Genomic DNA, 18,686 nt, shown 5'->3' on the forward strand with positions numbered 1-18,686 from the left:
ACCTCGAAATACATCATGGACAAGATACACACGATGGACAACTACAGCTGAACAACAGTCCAAAAGACCAGGCACCGGCGCACGTAACCTACAGTTACGAAGCTCCTTCGAAAACAGCGTAACCATAGGCACCTGTCCCGGAACACACCAAAGCGCTCAGCGGTATGAGGGGTGCAATAGAGACTGTGACCGTAACATACTCCGCGCCTTACCTGCCGCCCTTTGATCCCCGCGGAATCGCGTGCGACAAGAATGGTCCCGTGATCGTTTGCGACTATAACAGCAACATGGTGCACCTGCTGGACAAGAACGGACGCCTCTTGATGTACCTACTGACGGAGGCTGACGGCATCTTGAGGTTGATAGCGCCGGGTACCTATGGATGGGCGGTGAAAATCTACAAATTCATCGACTTTGACAATATTTGATCCTCTCTCTGGGAAAACGGAGTTAAATGCATGAACGTAAAGTGTCATCACAGATGAGCCTGTGCAGTCCGCGAAGGCTTATCAGGGACGACAACTTCCATTTTTATTGCATGTTTCGTTAAAAGGAATTCTCTTCTTAGCAAAAATCCAGCAACATAAGAATTGGAACTGCATGAAGTATATTGAAACCTAACTATGATTGGCTATTTGGAAGTTTGAGATCCCCACAGTTTAATTCTTGGCTACTGTTGCATATATCTTGATAGAAGCACCGGCGAATAAAGTTGAAGTTTCGCACAAGAGTTGAATAAAATTGCGCACGTTTTCGGGGCCTATATATCACCACATGATATTTTTTGTTTGCATTATGATTGTATCCATATAGTGAGTTGCTGTCACACTTCATAACCACGAAAAACTACAGGTTTCCTCTCTAAAGTTTGCGCCATTCACTACATCTAATGTAGAATTTAATTATTTGAATTTGTTTCTTTACAACATTTTTATAAAGCTGTTGATTTATTTGATCATAAAGCCTTAAGAAACGAAATGATATGTAATTTTTATTTCTTAACTCTCAACGACAGAATGTTTGCTGCCAAAGCAGGGAAAGGGCAACTCTAATTGGATGCATTACATATTAGTTCAGAATTAACTTCAATTTTAATTGAATCTAGCCTGATGAAAGTCAGCATATCTCACTTAAAAGCATAACACGTTTCTATTATTATTATTTTTAGAGTATACATTCAACATATTTTTTTCATATGTTGCATATTACATGTAATTCCCACAAATGTGTTTCAAGGTATAAAAATCGCTTTGGAATTGACACGTAGGACTATATATACCCGATTTCAAGCCATTTTCAGGGTCGAAGCGACGCTAATGTACGACTAATAAGCTTATTTGGCCTTAATTTGCTAACAGAAACAAATACTGTTAAAATGCTTTGATAATAATTTAACAAAATAATACAGATATTTAATGCAATATTATGCAATTTTGTGCACAAATCATATATAATATCTATAATACAATTTCCATAGAACTAATCTGTAAAGCCCGTTAGTAAACCAAAGCTTGAAATTGTATAGCTTTTTATGCAAACTATCGCTGTAAGAAGGCTCTCAGCAATGTGTCAAGGACCTTCAAAACGTTAGCAAAGTGACAGGGACTTTCAATTTTTTAATGTTATATGTTAATCACTTCCTAAGTTTCTCAGTAAGATGTAGTGGTGACAGCAATAATAAATCATAGTCGGAACAAGGACGCGCTAGGAGAGAAGCGTTTACGAAGGACAAACGCAAATGTCGTCAAAAGTACACTTAACAATGCAACACTTTGTAATACTGTTTTACTGATGTACATCATGCTTTGAGGACATAAGGCAGAAGAACACATTTGTATTTATTTATCTGTTTATGAAAACAAATACAATTTACACTGTATCATTTAAACTTAGAAACTATCAACCTGATATAATATATATTTTTTTATCAAATAAAACTTCTATGAACACATTTGATTCCCAAATACAAATAATATCGCGATCAAATACAAGTACATCTGCCAGAATTTCCCTTCAATAAACCTTTCTATGCTAAGAAAATATGTAAAGAAAATGAAATAAAAGTAAACAGAGTTATAAATGCTTCACAACATGATCACCCGTACAATGCGACTATATCAAAACATGTCTTGGAGAGACTTGTAAGAGTTCAACACATGTAAAAAACACAGACAAAACTTAACAAAAGCACCTAATATGTTTGCATCATGTGGAAAGTGTGGCATGCCCTTTGGTTCCAGCATATAGTATTACATTAATGTAGAATACAACGATGGAGACATCAAAACTTCATTTCATGGAAGTCACAGGTTTCAGTCGCTTTGCTCCAACCGCTACAAGTACATAAACAATAAGAATAAAATAACAAACTATACAAAACTGCACTTGTACAATGGCATGTAACTCCTCAAAATAAGAATCTACAAAATAAGTACATGAATAAAGCATCAGCAACAAAAAAGACAACCCATCAAAACATGTTTGCAGACATTATAGTTAGGCTTGATTGGTCATTGTCCGCTTGGATACTACTTTGATATACCTCGGGTACTCTTAAATATACTTAAACGTACCCTTGGTACAGAAAATATACTGAAATGTACCCGGGCATTCTAACAATAAATTGGTCGTTCTCGGCTATTTTTTTTTCAAATTAGCTATGTTCATTTTTCTGTCAATATTTTGTAAAATGGCTTCTATGTTATCTAAACTCCTGCTCACAAAAACATGTCGATGAAGTTTTTTTTCCAAAGAAAATTGTGTTTCGTATTCAGTAGCGCGTTTTACGACATCATATTTTGGGCTGGAATATAACTCGGGTACAGTATAAAATTGCCAGTTATGTGTTAGTTCCCGGAGTACATAAAAGTATACTTAAGAGTACCCAGGGTACATTAAAGTAGTACCTGAGCCGACAATGACCAATCAAGCTACAGTTAGTGTACCATGTACAGGTATTAACCATTATTTTCTCGTTTTAAAATGTTGATCACAATTGCAATGCTTGTCAGTAATTTTTTTTCAAGTTGCACATTTTCCTTAACTGAACATTATCCATTGGAGGTGTTTTCATTTTCTACAAGAAGTCAAAGGACACACACAATTCAAACCACACATAACAACTGCGTTCCTAGTTTACAAGTATTTCTTCAGAATACGTAATATTTCACTGTACAAGTCCAAACAACACCAGTAAACAAAAATATAGCAAAGTAATTAATGCATGGCTTCACACATTGAGGTTGGGAAGACAGTTGTGCAAGCAGCAATGATCAATCAAAATGCTAACATGAACACAAGTATAATGATCCCAGTTTGGTATCAAATATGCCTCCTTCTCTCGCAGTTTCGGTCATGGGTTATCTCCCCACTAAAGAAATGTTCTCAAATTCTTGGAATCTTTAGGAGAAACCAAGAACTTGTTTTTCCCAGGAAACAAACTTGAGATAATCTCTATAAGCCTCAAGCTTTCTTTGCATTACGAAAATTTAAAAGTTGAAACGTTAATCTACTAGCAACACCAGAGTACCTTTCACGTAGCAGACCTCAGCATCCACCCCAAGTTTCAAGAGGAAGTCTATCCAGAGGATCTGCTTGGTGGAGAGGCGGTCATTGGGTCCCTTCACCTCACAGATCTGTGGAAGACAATGTTTGGTGGGAGAGTGTTTGCAAAATATGAATCAAATGATGCAAATCCGGTACATAAATGACCAAAGCATGAATCTTTTAGAGGATTCAGTGGTGGGTGAATAGAAGCACTGACCCACAAACAATTATAAGGTGATTCAAAATGTTTCGACATACAATGAACAAGAAACACCAATTAAGTCTACTATACACTCTGGTTAATAACACTTTTAACCTCACTGTATTAGAAAACACAAACATAACAAGAAAACCGGTAGTAAACTATACTGTTCTTCCCATCCATAAAGGAACAGCTGATTTTAAATCCAAGCCAGATACACCAGTCAAGTCTGCCAATTTCTGCCCTCTAAATGATACCTTGAAGGTCCTGGTGTCTGTGTTCCACAGTGTGAGGTCAGGGAAGCCACTGCGGGTGTGTCGTGGGTCTCTCACATAGCGTCCCAGGATACCTGATATCACAAGGCCACCCATGCAGCTAACCAGGTGCTGCAAACAGACAGGTGGAGACAAAGTCAAATGCTTAGCACTAAAATAGATTTCGTCTGCGTGCTTCACATTTTTTAAGTGATTACAGGTCATATTTAAAAGAAAATCATTTCAAAGAGGTCATGCTCTATCTGGTTCGCTTCCATAGAGGATAAACTCTACCTGATGTGTGTCCCTAGAGTTTAAACTCTACACGGTGTAAATCCCTAGAGGTTACACTTAACCTGATGTATTCTCTTAATGGTTACACTGTACAAGGTGTGAATACTTAGAGATTACACTGTAACTGGTTTGTATCCCTAGAGGTTACACTATACATGGTGTTTATCAGTAGAGGTCACACTCTACCTGGTGTGTATCTGGGCCAGAGAACTTCTCCCATGTGATCCCTTCAACCATAGTGCCATTGTGTTCAGTCCACACTCTTCCCACCTCTGCAATCAGCTCCTGTAACAATAAAGGGGAGGGGGCTGCACATCAGCATGTGGTACCATAATGCAACATACCATCAATACTTGAATAAAATGTATTTAATTGCTCCAGATTTTCATATTGGGCTAGTGCCTTTGCAGCATATCACATTAAGTTTTCGCCAATTTGTTTTACCTTGATTGCATCAAAAGCTCTTAGGTATACTGTGACAGTCTTAAGTCTATATCCTGTGAAAACAAGTATATTGCATGTTTGAAAAATATTTGGAGAACATTTCCACAATTATGGTTGAACTTCAGACCTCCCAATCCCTGGGCTGCAACCATAGCAACAGCACCACCACCACCACTTCAGATGTCATAACTAATTACCCAGTGTCGTCCAGCAGATACAATGTAGTTGTTTACTAGCAGCACTAGTTTAAAACTATTTATTTCAGTTACATGGCAACAGAATCTAAAAGCTTCCATTTCTGGGAAATTCCTGTGTATTTTGTGGAAATCTGGATAACACTTCCAGAGTGAGAATCAAATCCGGTACCTCTGCATTGGTATGCAAACACCATTTAAAACCACTGCTACATTTTTGCATCACTTCATAACGTAGGCACCATTTAAACTTATCCAAGGTTACATACCTCGATGCTGGCCCCTTTGATCCACTCTAGCCGCTCATCCACAACCTGACTCCTGTTCCTGTAGAAGTCCTGAGTGGCCAGGTCCAGTGGAGCCCCCTGGTAGGGTCCCTGGAACACATCTGCCACATCCACGAACATCACGTCCCAGAAGAGCAGCACAAATAGGTTAGTCACCACTGAGCCCTCTGCATGCAGACCTATAGGCAGACACAACAATCCAATATTCTGACAAGAAACAATGCTACTATCATACAAGAGACCGTTGAAACTTTAAACTTTGAAACGTTCCATGGGTAAAGATACAGTAATGCTTTATTTATTCACAGCATTCTTTCAATGGAGGTGTGACATCGCTGCATTCATCTTACATATCAGCTTACACCAAGTTACTATTCCATTTTGCAACTTTGAAAAGTTGTTTCCTAATGTTAACTGACAATAACAGGGCCTTTTCTCACCATCTTGAGATTATGACCTATACTTGTGAAGTTAAGAATTTAAGCACAAATTAACTTTAAATTGGGAAAAAGTATCGTAGTTTGATTAATAACTTTTGAAAAATTATCCATAGAACTCAATTAAAACAGAAAATACTAAAACTGAAAATATTGGTGTAAGGGATGTTACAATTTCAAACGTCTTATTTCTATCCTTTACAGATCTATTTCCAAATATTTGAAAGTCAAACAATAAATTGGGAATTAAGGACATAAATTTGGTAAACAAAAAACATTTGCCATTGTGAATGACCAAAAAGCAGCAATAAAAAAAGCCCTGAATAAATAAATACCCCAAAAATTGATTAACATACGCATACAATTTATATAAAACATTTAAAAATTTTTTTTAACTATTTGGTAAATTTGATTCTTATATGGACTATAGCTCAGCATATGCACGTTTCCAAAACAATAAAATGTTTACAGATCAAGCACATAGATCATACGAAGGCAGTGACGTCACATCTCTATGAATGACTGAACACTACGTGACATCTCTTTGAATAGAATGACTGAACATTACATGACATCTGTATGAATAGAATGACTTAACACTACATGCCAGCCACCTTCTGGGTATCCGTTGTTCTTGTAGTGTTCCAGCACCAGTTCTTCTACAGCACACAGAGTGGTGGAGTCAGCGTCCCCTGCCATCACAAACTGGTACTTGACCCCCATCTGACCTGCATCTGATATCACCATCCCCTCTATCTCTACCTGCAACACAAACTGGTACTTGACCCCCATCTGACCTGCATCTGATATCACCATCCCCTCTATCTCTACCTGCAATACAAACTGGTACTTGACCCCCATCTGACCCGCATCTGATATCACCATCCCCTCTATCTCTACCTGCAACATAAACTGGTACTTGACCCTCATCTGACCTGCACCTGATATCACCATCCCTCTATCTCTACCTGCAAACATAGGACCCCTCATGTGAACATTGGTCTTATGCTATATGCAGCGGGTGTAGCTCCACACCAGTCTGCAAGTCCGCAGTCTGAAGGAGCTACTTTGTCTGCTAATGAGAAAACAAAACCTAGCGGACAAGGTAGCTCCGGATTATACCATGGAGATGCACAGGCTGGTCTGGACATACGCTGGCCGCAAATCATATAACAGCCATTTTCACATGACACTTTTGCGGCTGATATAGCATTTGACATCACCATATCCTCTTACTCCATCTGAAAATAACTTTATAAAAAAAATGAGGTTTCTAGTTGGAAATTTTTGGCCAGAATGAGTTTAACATTATATTAATACAGTTTTTCCCAATAATTAATCGTTTACAAGTGTATACCTTTGTATTTTCAAATACACATATTAAATTACAAATCATACTTTTATTATAACAACTATATATGTTTTTGTATTTTTTCAAGTGAAGTGAGTGCATTCTCTTTTAAGTTGATTCATAGCCGTTAAATCTTTAAGCAATTCCTAAATCCTATTGATCAAAGGAGGATAGTGTGATGTTGCATTGTATCTTCAGTGTAGAAACTATGCAACTGATTAAAAAACTCCCTGGACTGGAAAATTAAAAGTTAACTTGAACCAATGTTAAGGTTTTAGCACGACATGGACGGCAGACGACACGACAAGCTGGCTATGACAATACCTCGGGTTTTCTCCGAAAACGCCGAGCTAAAAATAAATCCCAACAGTACAAACATGCGTTTCCCCTTGAATCCTTATTGTTTAGACAAAGCTATCTATCAGGTAGTTCAAAAGATTGTTAACAAGATGGTTAATAAATAAATGAAGTTGACCGCTATCCCTCACTTAGATTATCTCCTTTTGATGAGTGTTTCATGACAACAAATGCATATACACAATCCCTTACATAAAGTTAATATTGTTTTGCTTCATGACCACATAAGTACTAAATAAAGTTTTATGTCATTTACAATGACAGAAAGTAATTGGTTTCTTGCTTAACAGTGGGTGTACAAATGCACATCATATGTCAAACATCAAACCAACCGACGTCAATAGTGAATACAATTTAACAAAATGTTTGGCTAATTAATGTTGACAATTTTTTACATGCGTGACCTACAATTTTTCAAATGTTGTTTATATGAGACCAAAACTCAATTGTCTTTTCAGTCAGAATATAACACAGTTGAGAGAACAGAACTTATTAGGGAGTTATTTACTTACTTCCACCCCTTCAAAGGTGGATGGATTTTGTTCCGTAGGCTGTATTCCTTGTTTGACAAGAATATTTTTATAGACTTGGAAGTGTTGTGTTTATACAAAATAAATTACAAAGAACAAATCTTTGATTGGTTTCCTTGTTATCACTCCACCAAATTACGCGCCATACCTCGGGTGTTGGTTGGACTGGTTCATGATGGAATTCAGCGATCCTGTGTGCAAACTTTGACTTGGGCGCCTCACACAGTCTGCGTGCTCTCTCATAGATGGCGTACCTGCGCCCGGTGTGGACCCTGGTGTCTGACAGCCCTCGCAATATCACATATAGGCTCTGTAGGAACACAATCTGGGGCTTGTCACTAAGAGAATTCTTTGATTTACCCCTTTACCACTTACATACGTATTTTCACGCATTTGTAGTCCCTTAAGTTATTTTTAATTTAAGACTTTTCTCACTAGATTTTAAGTTTTTAAGGCTTCATCTCCAAACCTTTGATACTGATGAGCTGCAAAAAGCATAAAACCTGAACAGACTGCGAGTTACTCACAGGCTGTTCTGATTTCATGCTGTTTGCACATAGCCGTTTTTACTTGCTTCTAAGTGGGAAAGGGTTAAGGGGTTTATACAGACATGTATTTATAAAATATAAAATAACCAGGTCTTTTTTTTTACATAGGCATGGACCTTAAAGACTGGAAAGAATCTTACTTTGAAACATATGGTGAAGAAAGCACATTTGGTTAAGATGTCATAATTGGTGAGGAAGACTTTTTAGATGTAGATTGGATATTGAGTCAATGAAGCATGTACAATAAGGAGCATTTTAGACTATTGGTCAAGAATATCTCTGCAGTTTAAAAAGTGATATGCAGGAACAGATGTAACTAACCCAAAAAATTATATATTCGAGTTTGAATTTTTAAAATAAATAAAAGAAGCCCATGATGCCCCTTGGCTGATCAGCGTTTGCTGATACAAGGCACCATTTAAAAAGAAAAGTGAGTAGGGGCGGAAAACTTAATGTGCACATTCAAAGCGGCGCATTTTGGGCACTAGAGACTTAAATGTCCAATTGACAAGTATTATTGCCCAGTCATAACAATTTCTTTGGACCGCCTTTGTGGGCCATTGGGGGCAACACAGGCTTACATGTTTGCAGTTGACAACAAGATCAATTTTGAAAACACTACGTCGGTAGAAGCTGACCAATGTCTTTTTTTCTCATTTAAATCCTTAAAATTGTTGGATCTGTCCCTGATATGAATTAAAAATAAAGTTAAAATATCATTTCACAACAGACATTTAATCTAGTATCACCAAACCTTTGTTCCAAGTGTGAATTATACCATTGCACCTTCTTGCCAGCTATATTCAAGGGCAAATAATTCAGGAATGTGTGGATCACATAAGATGAAACCACAGTGCTTCAGGCTACAGTAAGTAGGAGACCACAGTGCTTCAGGCTACAGTAACTAGGAAACCACAGTGCTTCAGGCAACAGTAACTAGGAGACCACAGTGCCTCAGGCTACAGTAACTAGGAGACCACAGTGCTTCAGGCTACAGTAACTAGGAGACCACAGTGCCTCAGGCTACAGTAACTAGGAGACAACAGTGCTTCAGGCTACAGCAAGTACGAGACCACAGTGCTTCAGGCTACAGTAACTAGGAGACCTCATTGCTTCAGGCTACAGTAACTAGGAGACCACAATGCCTCAGGCTACAGCAACTAGGAGACCACAGTGCTTCAGGCTACAGTAACTAGGAGACCACAGTGCTTCAGGCTACAATAACTAGGAGACCACATTGCTTCAGGCTACAGCAACTAGGAGACCACAGTGCTTCAGGCTACAGTAACTAGGAGACCACAGTGCTTCAGGCTACAGTAACTAGGAAACCACAGTGCTTCAGGCTACAGTAACTAGGAGACGACAGGGCTTCAGGCTACAGAAACAAGGAGACCACAGTGCTTCAGGCTATTATTATTGTGCTTGGGATTTGCTGTTCAGTTGTTCTGCTGAAGAGTAACCTAGCTGTTCATTCACACAAGTACAACCTACTGAAGCATTCTGTAGGTCTCTATCACAGTAACAAGTCTTAAATGTTATAAAACAATAATAGTTTATATTAGCTTAATGTTAACTTTGAAAAGCAAACACTTAAAAATGTTCCTTCTTTTAACATACAGCTTGTGAGAAAAATGGACAAATAATGTTAAGGTTAAAAAAGTAGGGGAAAATAGGATTATGGGTAAACAAGAGATGTGTTTGTCAGAAATACGATGCCCCCTATTGCGCCGCTTTGAAATACAATTTCAATATATCATTTGGCAGGTTTAGAAATTATCTCCCTTTTAAAGCTTATTACTTCCCTTGGATTCTATTTTTTTTTAACTTTTGACCTTGAAGGATGACCTTGACCTTTCACCACTCAAAATGTGCAGCTTCATGAGATACACATGCATGCCATGGACAGTTCAACTGCTATATGCTACCCTACCGGGGGCATAAAAAGAAGAGAGACAAATAGGACTTAAGTTTAAAAAGTGGGAAAAAGAAGGAACATGTTTCAAGATTCATGAAAAAATATGAAGAACTTTTAACGTTATGACAGGATCCAGAAAAGTGTGACAGACTCACGGTCTCACGGACACACAGAGCGCAAACCATAAGTCCCCTCCAGTTTCACCTGTAGGGGACAAAAAGTAGGGGCCTACCTTATCAGGAGACTTGAGATGAGCCTCCAGGTTGAGTGCCAGTCTCTCATACCACAGACCACGGTACTGATCTCCATACACGTCCTGTGACAGAAGCTGTTCCAGCAGGTCCACTGCCTCCTGGTACTGCCGGGCCCTCTGTAGGGTCTCCAGCCCCTGGGTGTGGACCCGGGTGTACACCCAGCCGGCTGTGTAGCAGCGCAGGAACAGGGGCAACGAGGCATCCCACCTGGTTAAAAGAGGCAGAATGATGTTACTAGGACTTCTTTAAGGCCTATTTAAGGTATGGTTAGTAAATTGATTCCCCTGTTACACCTCATCCCCTTCATTCTTCAATTCTTAAGAATTATTCTTCAATAATAAGGTTATGACCGTTATAGGGTGATAAAGATTGCCCGAGTCTGTGAAAACTCCTCAAAAGATTATTACCGACGGTTTTTACCAACTCTGTTTGTCATTGAAGTTTAGGATTTATTTGAACATCCATGTTTGACATACTTCTCCTAGCCCCTCTATAAATCAACAAAGCAAAACAGCCTTACATATATCCGCGCTGAAACAAGGTTTTATAAACAAACAAATTCTTAGACAATAAAAGAAAAGTATAGCTTAAAGACAAATACTGGCTTTATATAAGTAATATCATCACAAAGATCCTCCCATACTTGACATAGGTCTTATTCCCACACACGTCCTCAGCAACCTGTCTGGCTTTCTGGTACAGATCCAGGGCATCTGACCACTTCCCTTTCTCTGTAAGGTGCTGGAGGTCAAGGTCAAACTGCAGAGCCGTCTCAAACCTGAGGTCACATGGCAAAGAGCCTCAAACCTGAGGTCATATGACAAAGAGCCTCAAACCTGAGGTCACATGACAAAGAGCCTCAAACCTGAGGTCACATGGCAAAGAGCCTCAAACCTGAGGTCACATGGCAAAGAGCCTCAAATCTGAGGTCACATGACAAAGAGCCTCAAACCTGAGGTCACATGACAAAGAGCCTCAAACCTGAGGTCACATGACAAAGAGCCTCAAACCTGAGGTCACATGGCAAAGAGCCTCAAACCTGAGGTCACATGACAAAGAGCCTCAAACCTGAGGTCACATGACAAAGAGCCTCAAACCTGAGGTCACATGGCAAAGAGCCTCAAACCTGAGGTCACATGGCAAAGAGCCTCAAATCTGAGGTCACATGACAAAGAGCCTCAAACCTGAGGTCACATGACAAAGAGCCTCAAACCTGAGGTCACATGACAAAGAGCCTCAAACCTAAGGTCACATGACAAAGAGCCTCAAACTTGAGGTCACATGGCAAAGAGCCTCAAACCTGAGGTCACATGACAAAGAGCCTCAAACCTGAGGTCACATGGCAAAGAGCCTCAAACCTGAGGTCACATACATAGATACCTGAGCACACATGACATACATATCTCAGGTCACATGACATGTATAACTGAAGTCACATGACATAAATACCAAAGGTCACATGACATATATATCAGAGGTCACATGACATTTATACTTGAGGTCACATGACATACTGTAATTATTTCTAAGTTTTCGGACACCCTCTGTTTTAGCACAAATAATTATTTTTCGTAACTCTAAATTTTCGGGTTTTTGTCCACAGTGAATGTCTCTTAATTTTCTGACAGTATATTTTACCTCGCTTTTCTACAGACTTCTACCCTGTTTTGGCTTATCTTGGATCATGGATTTTTACAACGGGATTAAACCTTGCAGATTCATGACTGAGGGCGATGGACCATTACATTCGCGTAATTGGGTAAATAACCATGTATACCTGTAGTTAGTAATGGACTCATCCTACAGCATTTGAAACAGTGTCGTCCTATAAAGAAAGCAAAATGTTTTCTGTTTTTTACATTTTTGTTCCATATCATTTCAAGCAAGAGTTAGCGAAGCTGTGAAGTTGTATTTTTTTTAAGCAGAAAAAAAAGAGTTAATCACAAGATAATTATTGTACATTGATTCATTGCATTTATTTCAATATAATTATTATTTTCGGACACCTTAATTTTTGTCACTAAATTTTTGGACACCTGTAATTTTTGAATATTTTTCGTATCTAATTTTTCAGACACAATTTTTATTATTATTTTTAAGTGTCCAAAAACTTCAAGTAATTACGGTATATATCTGAGGTCACATGACATACATATCTGAGGGCACATAACATAGATATTGGATGTAACATGAAATATGTACCCGAGGTCACATGACATAGATACCTGACGTCACATGACATAATTATCTGAGGTCACCTGACACAAATACCTGAGATCACATGACACATATACCTGAGGTTCATGACAGATACCGGAGGTCACATGACATATATACCTGAGGTCACATGACATAGGTACCTGAGGTAACATGACATATAAACCTGAGGTCATATGACATATACCTGAGCTCACATGACATATATACCTGAGGTCACACGACATAGATACTTGAGGTCACATGACATATATATTGTGAGGTCACAGGACACACATATCTGAGGTCACATGGGCTAAATGCATGGGCTGAAAGTGTTGTCAAAGAATAACCTGTGCAGTCCACACAGGCTTATCAGGGAAGACACTTCCACTTCCATGGAATTTTTCATTTAAAGAAAGTCTCTTCTAAACAAAAATCCAATCTGGGCTGAAAGTGTCGTCTCAGAACGAGGCTCACATTTTAAAGATAAACTCAAGATGTATTTGCAATTTCAGACTGCTGCTATTTTTCACCTGACCAATGCTGCTTTGTCAGCAAACACTGCCCTCTGCTTCCACTTTTAGCTTAAGCAGACTGAGATAGAACTTTACCCACATCCATTAAACCCACTTTTATCCAGAACAAGGCTAAAATATAAAAAGATAAACTCAAGATGTATCTGGAATACAGGCCCACTGTCCCATTCTATTTTTCACCTGACCAACGCTGCTCTGTCAGCAAACACTGCCCTCTGCCTGTTCACCGTGTAGCGTGGGTACATCACCTGACCAATGTTTACTCTCAACATCTGGAACCTGTGAACACATGGGAATTGATGGTAGTCAGGTGTAAACAATTCATGAATTCCTTTGAACCTCCCTCATTATTAATGAATCAAAAACTTTAGTTTAATTTTACAACAATTTTCATGATCTTGGCCATCTTATCCAGAAAATAACATTCTACTAAAATGTTTAGGGGTATGATACACAGCAACTATTTTGATGATTTCATTTTTTGTTTAGGATTTGTGTTGCACTACAGGAAGTAGAAAAGCAATATGGGTACACTTTTTGTATGTGGTCCATTCCAAATCCATATAAGAACAGGAAACCGTCAGAGACTGGTGATGCTCCCCAAAGGTTTTTTTTGTCACAATATTGCACTATATATTCAGATAAAAGGAAACGTCTTGAGGGGCATAACTTTGGACAAAATAATACGATGGGTGGTTTAGCAACTTAAAAATTTCAAAGGGCCATAACTCTCTAAATAAATCATCTAACCAGAACCCACAAATAACATGCGCATCTCCTCAAAGTAGTTAAGCTTCCCATAAAGCTTCATTGAATTCCAGTCAGTAATTGAGACATAGCCCGGACAAGAATTGCACTATATGTCCAGTTTATAGAAAATTTCAAAGGGCCATAACTCTGTGAAAAATCATCAGACCATAACCCGCTGATAATATGCACATCTCCTGTTGGTAGTGAAGCTTCCCATAAAGTTTCATTGAATTCCGGTCATTAATTGCTGAGAAATAGCCCGGACAAAAATTGTGCACAGACGGGCGGACACAAGCATGGACAGACGAAGCGGCGACAATATGCTCTTTGGGGAGCATAACAAGAGATGTGTTTGTCAGAAACACAATGCCCCCCTACTGCGCCGCTTTGCTTTATATATATTTTTTTTTATTATTTGGCAGGTACAGATAATTATATCCCTTTAAAGCTTATTACTTTCCTTGGATTTGTATTTTTGATCTTTGACCTTGATAGATGACCTTCATCTTTCACCACTCAAAATGTGCAGCTACATGAGATACACATGCATGCCAAATATCAAGTTGCTATCTTCAATATTGCAAAAGTTATTGCAAAACTTTAACCAATGAACAGACAGACACACACACACAATGACAGACAGACAGGCCAAAAACAATATACCCCCGATTATTCGATCCAGGGGCATTAAAATGGTGTTACTAGATATAGTAAGGTATGTAATAAGTTTTACATGGCATAAACATTCATTTTGTCAAGTTCACCGTGTAAAAAACACAGTATATTCTGACAACAAACTTAGAAAATTGTATTATTTTTTTAACATTTAAATATTGCACACTTTATATATATATGTATAATTGAAAACTATTTAAAGTCTGTTCACAATGCATTAATTAGATCTCACTTTCATTACATATCATACGTTAATTTAGCAAACGCTTATGCATGCTATTTAACATGTTAACAGTTTGAAAATGTACAACATTTTTAAACTGGAAGAATGGGACAATTAACATCACCTCTCTCCATGTAGGTTACATACAACTTAATTTAAATTTATTTATCATTTATCACTTTCCCTTAATATTTAACCTTTAATCTCCCATCTTACTTTCAATGGTTATAAAATTACTATAGCATCATCTAAATAATGTATTTCCTGGTAACTATATAAAGCGTAAGCACATGGATGTTAAATTTAATACCGATTTTGTCTTTTTATGATTTACCTTAATCATTTTTATAAACATCAATAGTAAATATATTATACTCAAGTACATATAACCGACAAAATCAGTAATGTTTCATCATATGGTTTGATCATGTTGTAATGAGGTGTTTGTTAAAATGAAAAGGTAACATACAGCTGGTTTTGTCCGCCGCCTGCACTATCCTCGTCAAAGTTGGTCTGATAGAGTGAGAACAACATGATGGCCCGTATGAACATGGCCCGCGCCTCCCTGCATAGGTGACATACCTCGCCCAGGTATGTGAGAGCTCTGGGGGAAACATGTACTTTCAATTTAAACCTTCTCTCTGGGAAAACCAGGCCTAATTCATGTGCATAAAGTGTCGTCTCAGATTAGCCTGTGAAGTTTGCGCAGCCTAGTCAGGGAAAACATTTTCCGTTTTTATGGTATTATTCTTTTCAAGAAGGTCTCTTCTGAGTACAAACCCAATTTAGAAGGAAAGTGTCATCCCTGATAAGCCTGTGCAAACTGCACATGCTAATCTAGGACGACACTTAACGCACATGCATTAAGCCCTGTTTTCCCAGAGCGGGGCTCAATTCATGCGCTACATACTTGAAATAACCAGTCAATTAAATATAAAAAAGCCACCATGAAATATTTAAATGTCTTAACATTTATTTTTAAAGTGAATTGTTTACAGTTACAGGACAATATTAATATTTTAATACAAATTGTCATATATTCAAAGAAGAGGGTCAAGCTGGCCCTATATCGCTCACCTTAATGTAATGGGCCATGTCAAGTTTGGAACCCAGTAGCATGATTTACACAAATCCAAATATCAAAGCTTTTTGCTTTCTGATTTCACATAAATGTTTTTTAAGCTATAATTCCATACAACTCAATATAAAACATTTCACTCACAGACACTCTTTGGCTTCAATTTTTTACTCAGGTATATGATTATACAAACATAGTAGAGGACCACTATTTGACCCGAGTCATTTGAAAATGGACCATATGTGGACAGGATAGCTCCAGACCAGCCTGCCTTTGACACAGTACAGTCAGGAGCTGCCCTGTCCACCAATAACAGTTAATCTATCAATTATCATCAACTGAAATTTATAGAAGCCTTTAAGTGTTTGTAACTAACACTTTTAGTAGATAAATCGAAAAATATGTGTATTTCTACCATAGAAATTAAAATACGCTTGATTGTGGTCCAAGAGGTTAAAGGTTCAAATTCAGGTAAAGGCACTTCTTTATTTAACTTATTTTTCTTGCTATTATACTTATTTAGAAGCAATAAAACAATTATTTTTGCTATTAAAGCAAAATTACAAAAATAAAACAACACAAACATCAGTAAACAAGTCCATTTCAAAATAATTTTGAATTCATCATTCAGTCCAAGTCTATTACAAATGTTTATAAAATAAAACAATCAGGGTTTAATCCACAGCCGTTAAAATAAATAACTATTTAATCATGACAAAGAGCTGTATATTAGCTAATAAACAGTGAGAATTGTAGAAACATTGTAAAGTCACCACATACATTTCATTAGAGAATTAAAAATCCTGAGCAAAGCTTAATAAACTTTATTTTTAATTTCAATTACAACTTTATGTGTGACATTCCATTATAATCAAAACACTTGCATTATTATTTTGTAATCTTCTAAAGCGAACTCTCTTTTATATTTAATTTCTTTCTCATCAAACCCATGTTTTTAATAGGTTATTAGTTGCTGCTTAACCCTTTTCCACTTAGAAGCAAAGTAAAAATGGATATGTGCAAACAGCATAAAACCAGAACAGCCTGCGAGTAACTCGCGAGTAACTCGAAGTCTGTTCAGGTTTTATGCTGTTTGCTTCTCATCAGTATCAAAGATTTGGAGATGAAGCCTAAAAAACTTAATTCTAGTAAGAAAGTTCTTAAATCAAATGGAACTTTCTTAGGAACTACAAATGCCTGAAATACGTATCTAAGTGGGAAAGGGTTAACAAGGATAAACAATACTAAAATTAACATTCTGCCTGTTCACACCAATCAGTTTCCTACATGCGAGACAGTGCATACCTCTCAGTCGGTTGTTTGTTTAAAGCCTCTATAATGCTCAAAATCAACGAAAAATTCGTAAATATTTCGTAAAATAAAGTTAACACCTAAAGAATCAGTGTTCCTTGTAGAAATAGCCACAATTTCAACCCTAGATGTGGTATGATTACATATATTTTTGTAGATACAAAATGCTTGTTTTTATTTATTTGTGACACAATTAATTCCATTTTTATTTCCCGCGAATATATCTTTTCATATGACACGAACACTAATATGGTACCATGTTAGTGTTCATGTGTTGTATGAATAGATATTGTTGCGGGAAATTAAAATGGAATCAAATATGCAAAACAATAATAAAAACGAGCATTTTGTATCTACAATCATCTATTTTAACAGACCACATCTGGCGTTGAAATTTCGCCAATTGCCATAAGGAACACTGATTTTTAATTGTTTAACTTTATTTTATGAAATATTGTACACATTTTTTGTTGATTTTAAGCGTTATAGAGGCTTTAATTTTTGGCAAAAATTCAGCCCCATTCCAAATCTAGAAAAGTGAATATTATTCCCAAATGACTGCCTTTAAATTGCAATTAAAGGTTTCCAAAAAATAGAATTTTTAATATATAAATCCTCAAGGTTTAGTTCCTCTACCTACAAAGCTGTATTACTTGAACCTTAGAAAATAAAAAATTGAAAACACGTTTTTTCTCAAGTTTAAAGTATTTGTCAAATTTTGTTTTATGTATTTGCAACTTGTACTCAAATCAAGAGCCAAAATGGAGAGAAAAAGACACTGTACCTGTTGAGGATGGTTGGAAATTCTATTTTTCTTAATTTTAAAGTATTTGTTAGAAAAAACAAACAATATTTCAAACTTTTTATCAAAACACGACCCAAAATTGAGCAAAAAAGACACTGTACCTGTTGAGGATGGTTTTCTCCATGTTTGAACCTGCCTTTCCACAGAACATGGTGGATATGGAACTCTCCTTGGCTCGTTTCATCAGCAGCTCTACAATACGGGGTTTTGGCAGTCCCTGGGCGGGGATGTGCAGGGACTTGGCAAGGGCCCGGAGGTCGGGGGCGGACATGACCTTCAGAACTAGGCCAAGGTCAGTCATGTGGTCTCCTAGCAATAATTATACAAGAGAGAATAGAACATATATGTAGTAACCATGTATACAACAGAGAATGGAGGAATGGAACAATATAATTGGACAATAATATTCACTTAAAATGTACATTGTTTTCTTGCATAATATAGCCACATAAAAGATTTTTGTCCTATACATTTGGTATGACACTAAATTTCTTTG

The 18,686-nt window shown here is 37.4% G+C and overlaps 1 protein-coding gene across 6 annotated transcripts in view; it reads right to left on the bottom strand.

The window, feature by feature from the left end:
• Window positions 1-1,825: 1,825 nt before the first annotated feature.
• LOC127853711 (fanconi-associated nuclease 1-like) overlaps window positions 1,826-18,686 on the bottom strand; it is a 35,642-nt gene continuing 18,781 nt past the window's right edge. For 4 of the 6 annotated variants that reach the window (XM_052388438.1, XM_052388440.1, XM_052388437.1 and 1 more), the window contains 12 exons: window positions 18,292-18,499; window positions 15,466-15,600; window positions 13,529-13,627; window positions 11,257-11,391; window positions 10,592-10,820; window positions 8,045-8,206; window positions 6,273-6,489; window positions 5,204-5,400; window positions 4,483-4,581; window positions 4,006-4,134; window positions 3,530-3,635; window positions 1,826-2,333 (listed from right to left, as the gene is read on the bottom strand). In XM_052388438.1, the coding sequence (XP_052244398.1) occupies window positions 2,290-2,333; window positions 3,530-3,635; window positions 4,006-4,134; window positions 4,483-4,581; window positions 5,204-5,400; window positions 6,273-6,489; window positions 8,045-8,206; window positions 10,592-10,820; window positions 11,257-11,391; window positions 13,529-13,627; window positions 15,466-15,600; window positions 18,292-18,499 (1,760 nt within the window). In that variant the 3' untranslated portion in view covers window positions 1,826-2,289. The remainder of the gene's footprint in view (window positions 2,334-3,529; window positions 3,636-4,005; window positions 4,135-4,482; window positions 4,582-5,203; window positions 5,401-6,272; window positions 6,490-8,044; window positions 8,207-10,591; window positions 10,821-11,256; window positions 11,392-13,528; window positions 13,628-15,465; window positions 15,601-18,291; window positions 18,500-18,686) is intronic. The other 2 variants (XM_052388441.1, XM_052388442.1) reach the window with 2 other exon arrangements.

This window comes from Dreissena polymorpha, chromosome 12 (assembly GCF_020536995.1).
Source record: "Dreissena polymorpha isolate Duluth1 chromosome 12, UMN_Dpol_1.0, whole genome shotgun sequence".
NCBI lineage: Eukaryota > Metazoa > Mollusca > Bivalvia > Myida > Dreissenidae > Dreissena > Dreissena polymorpha.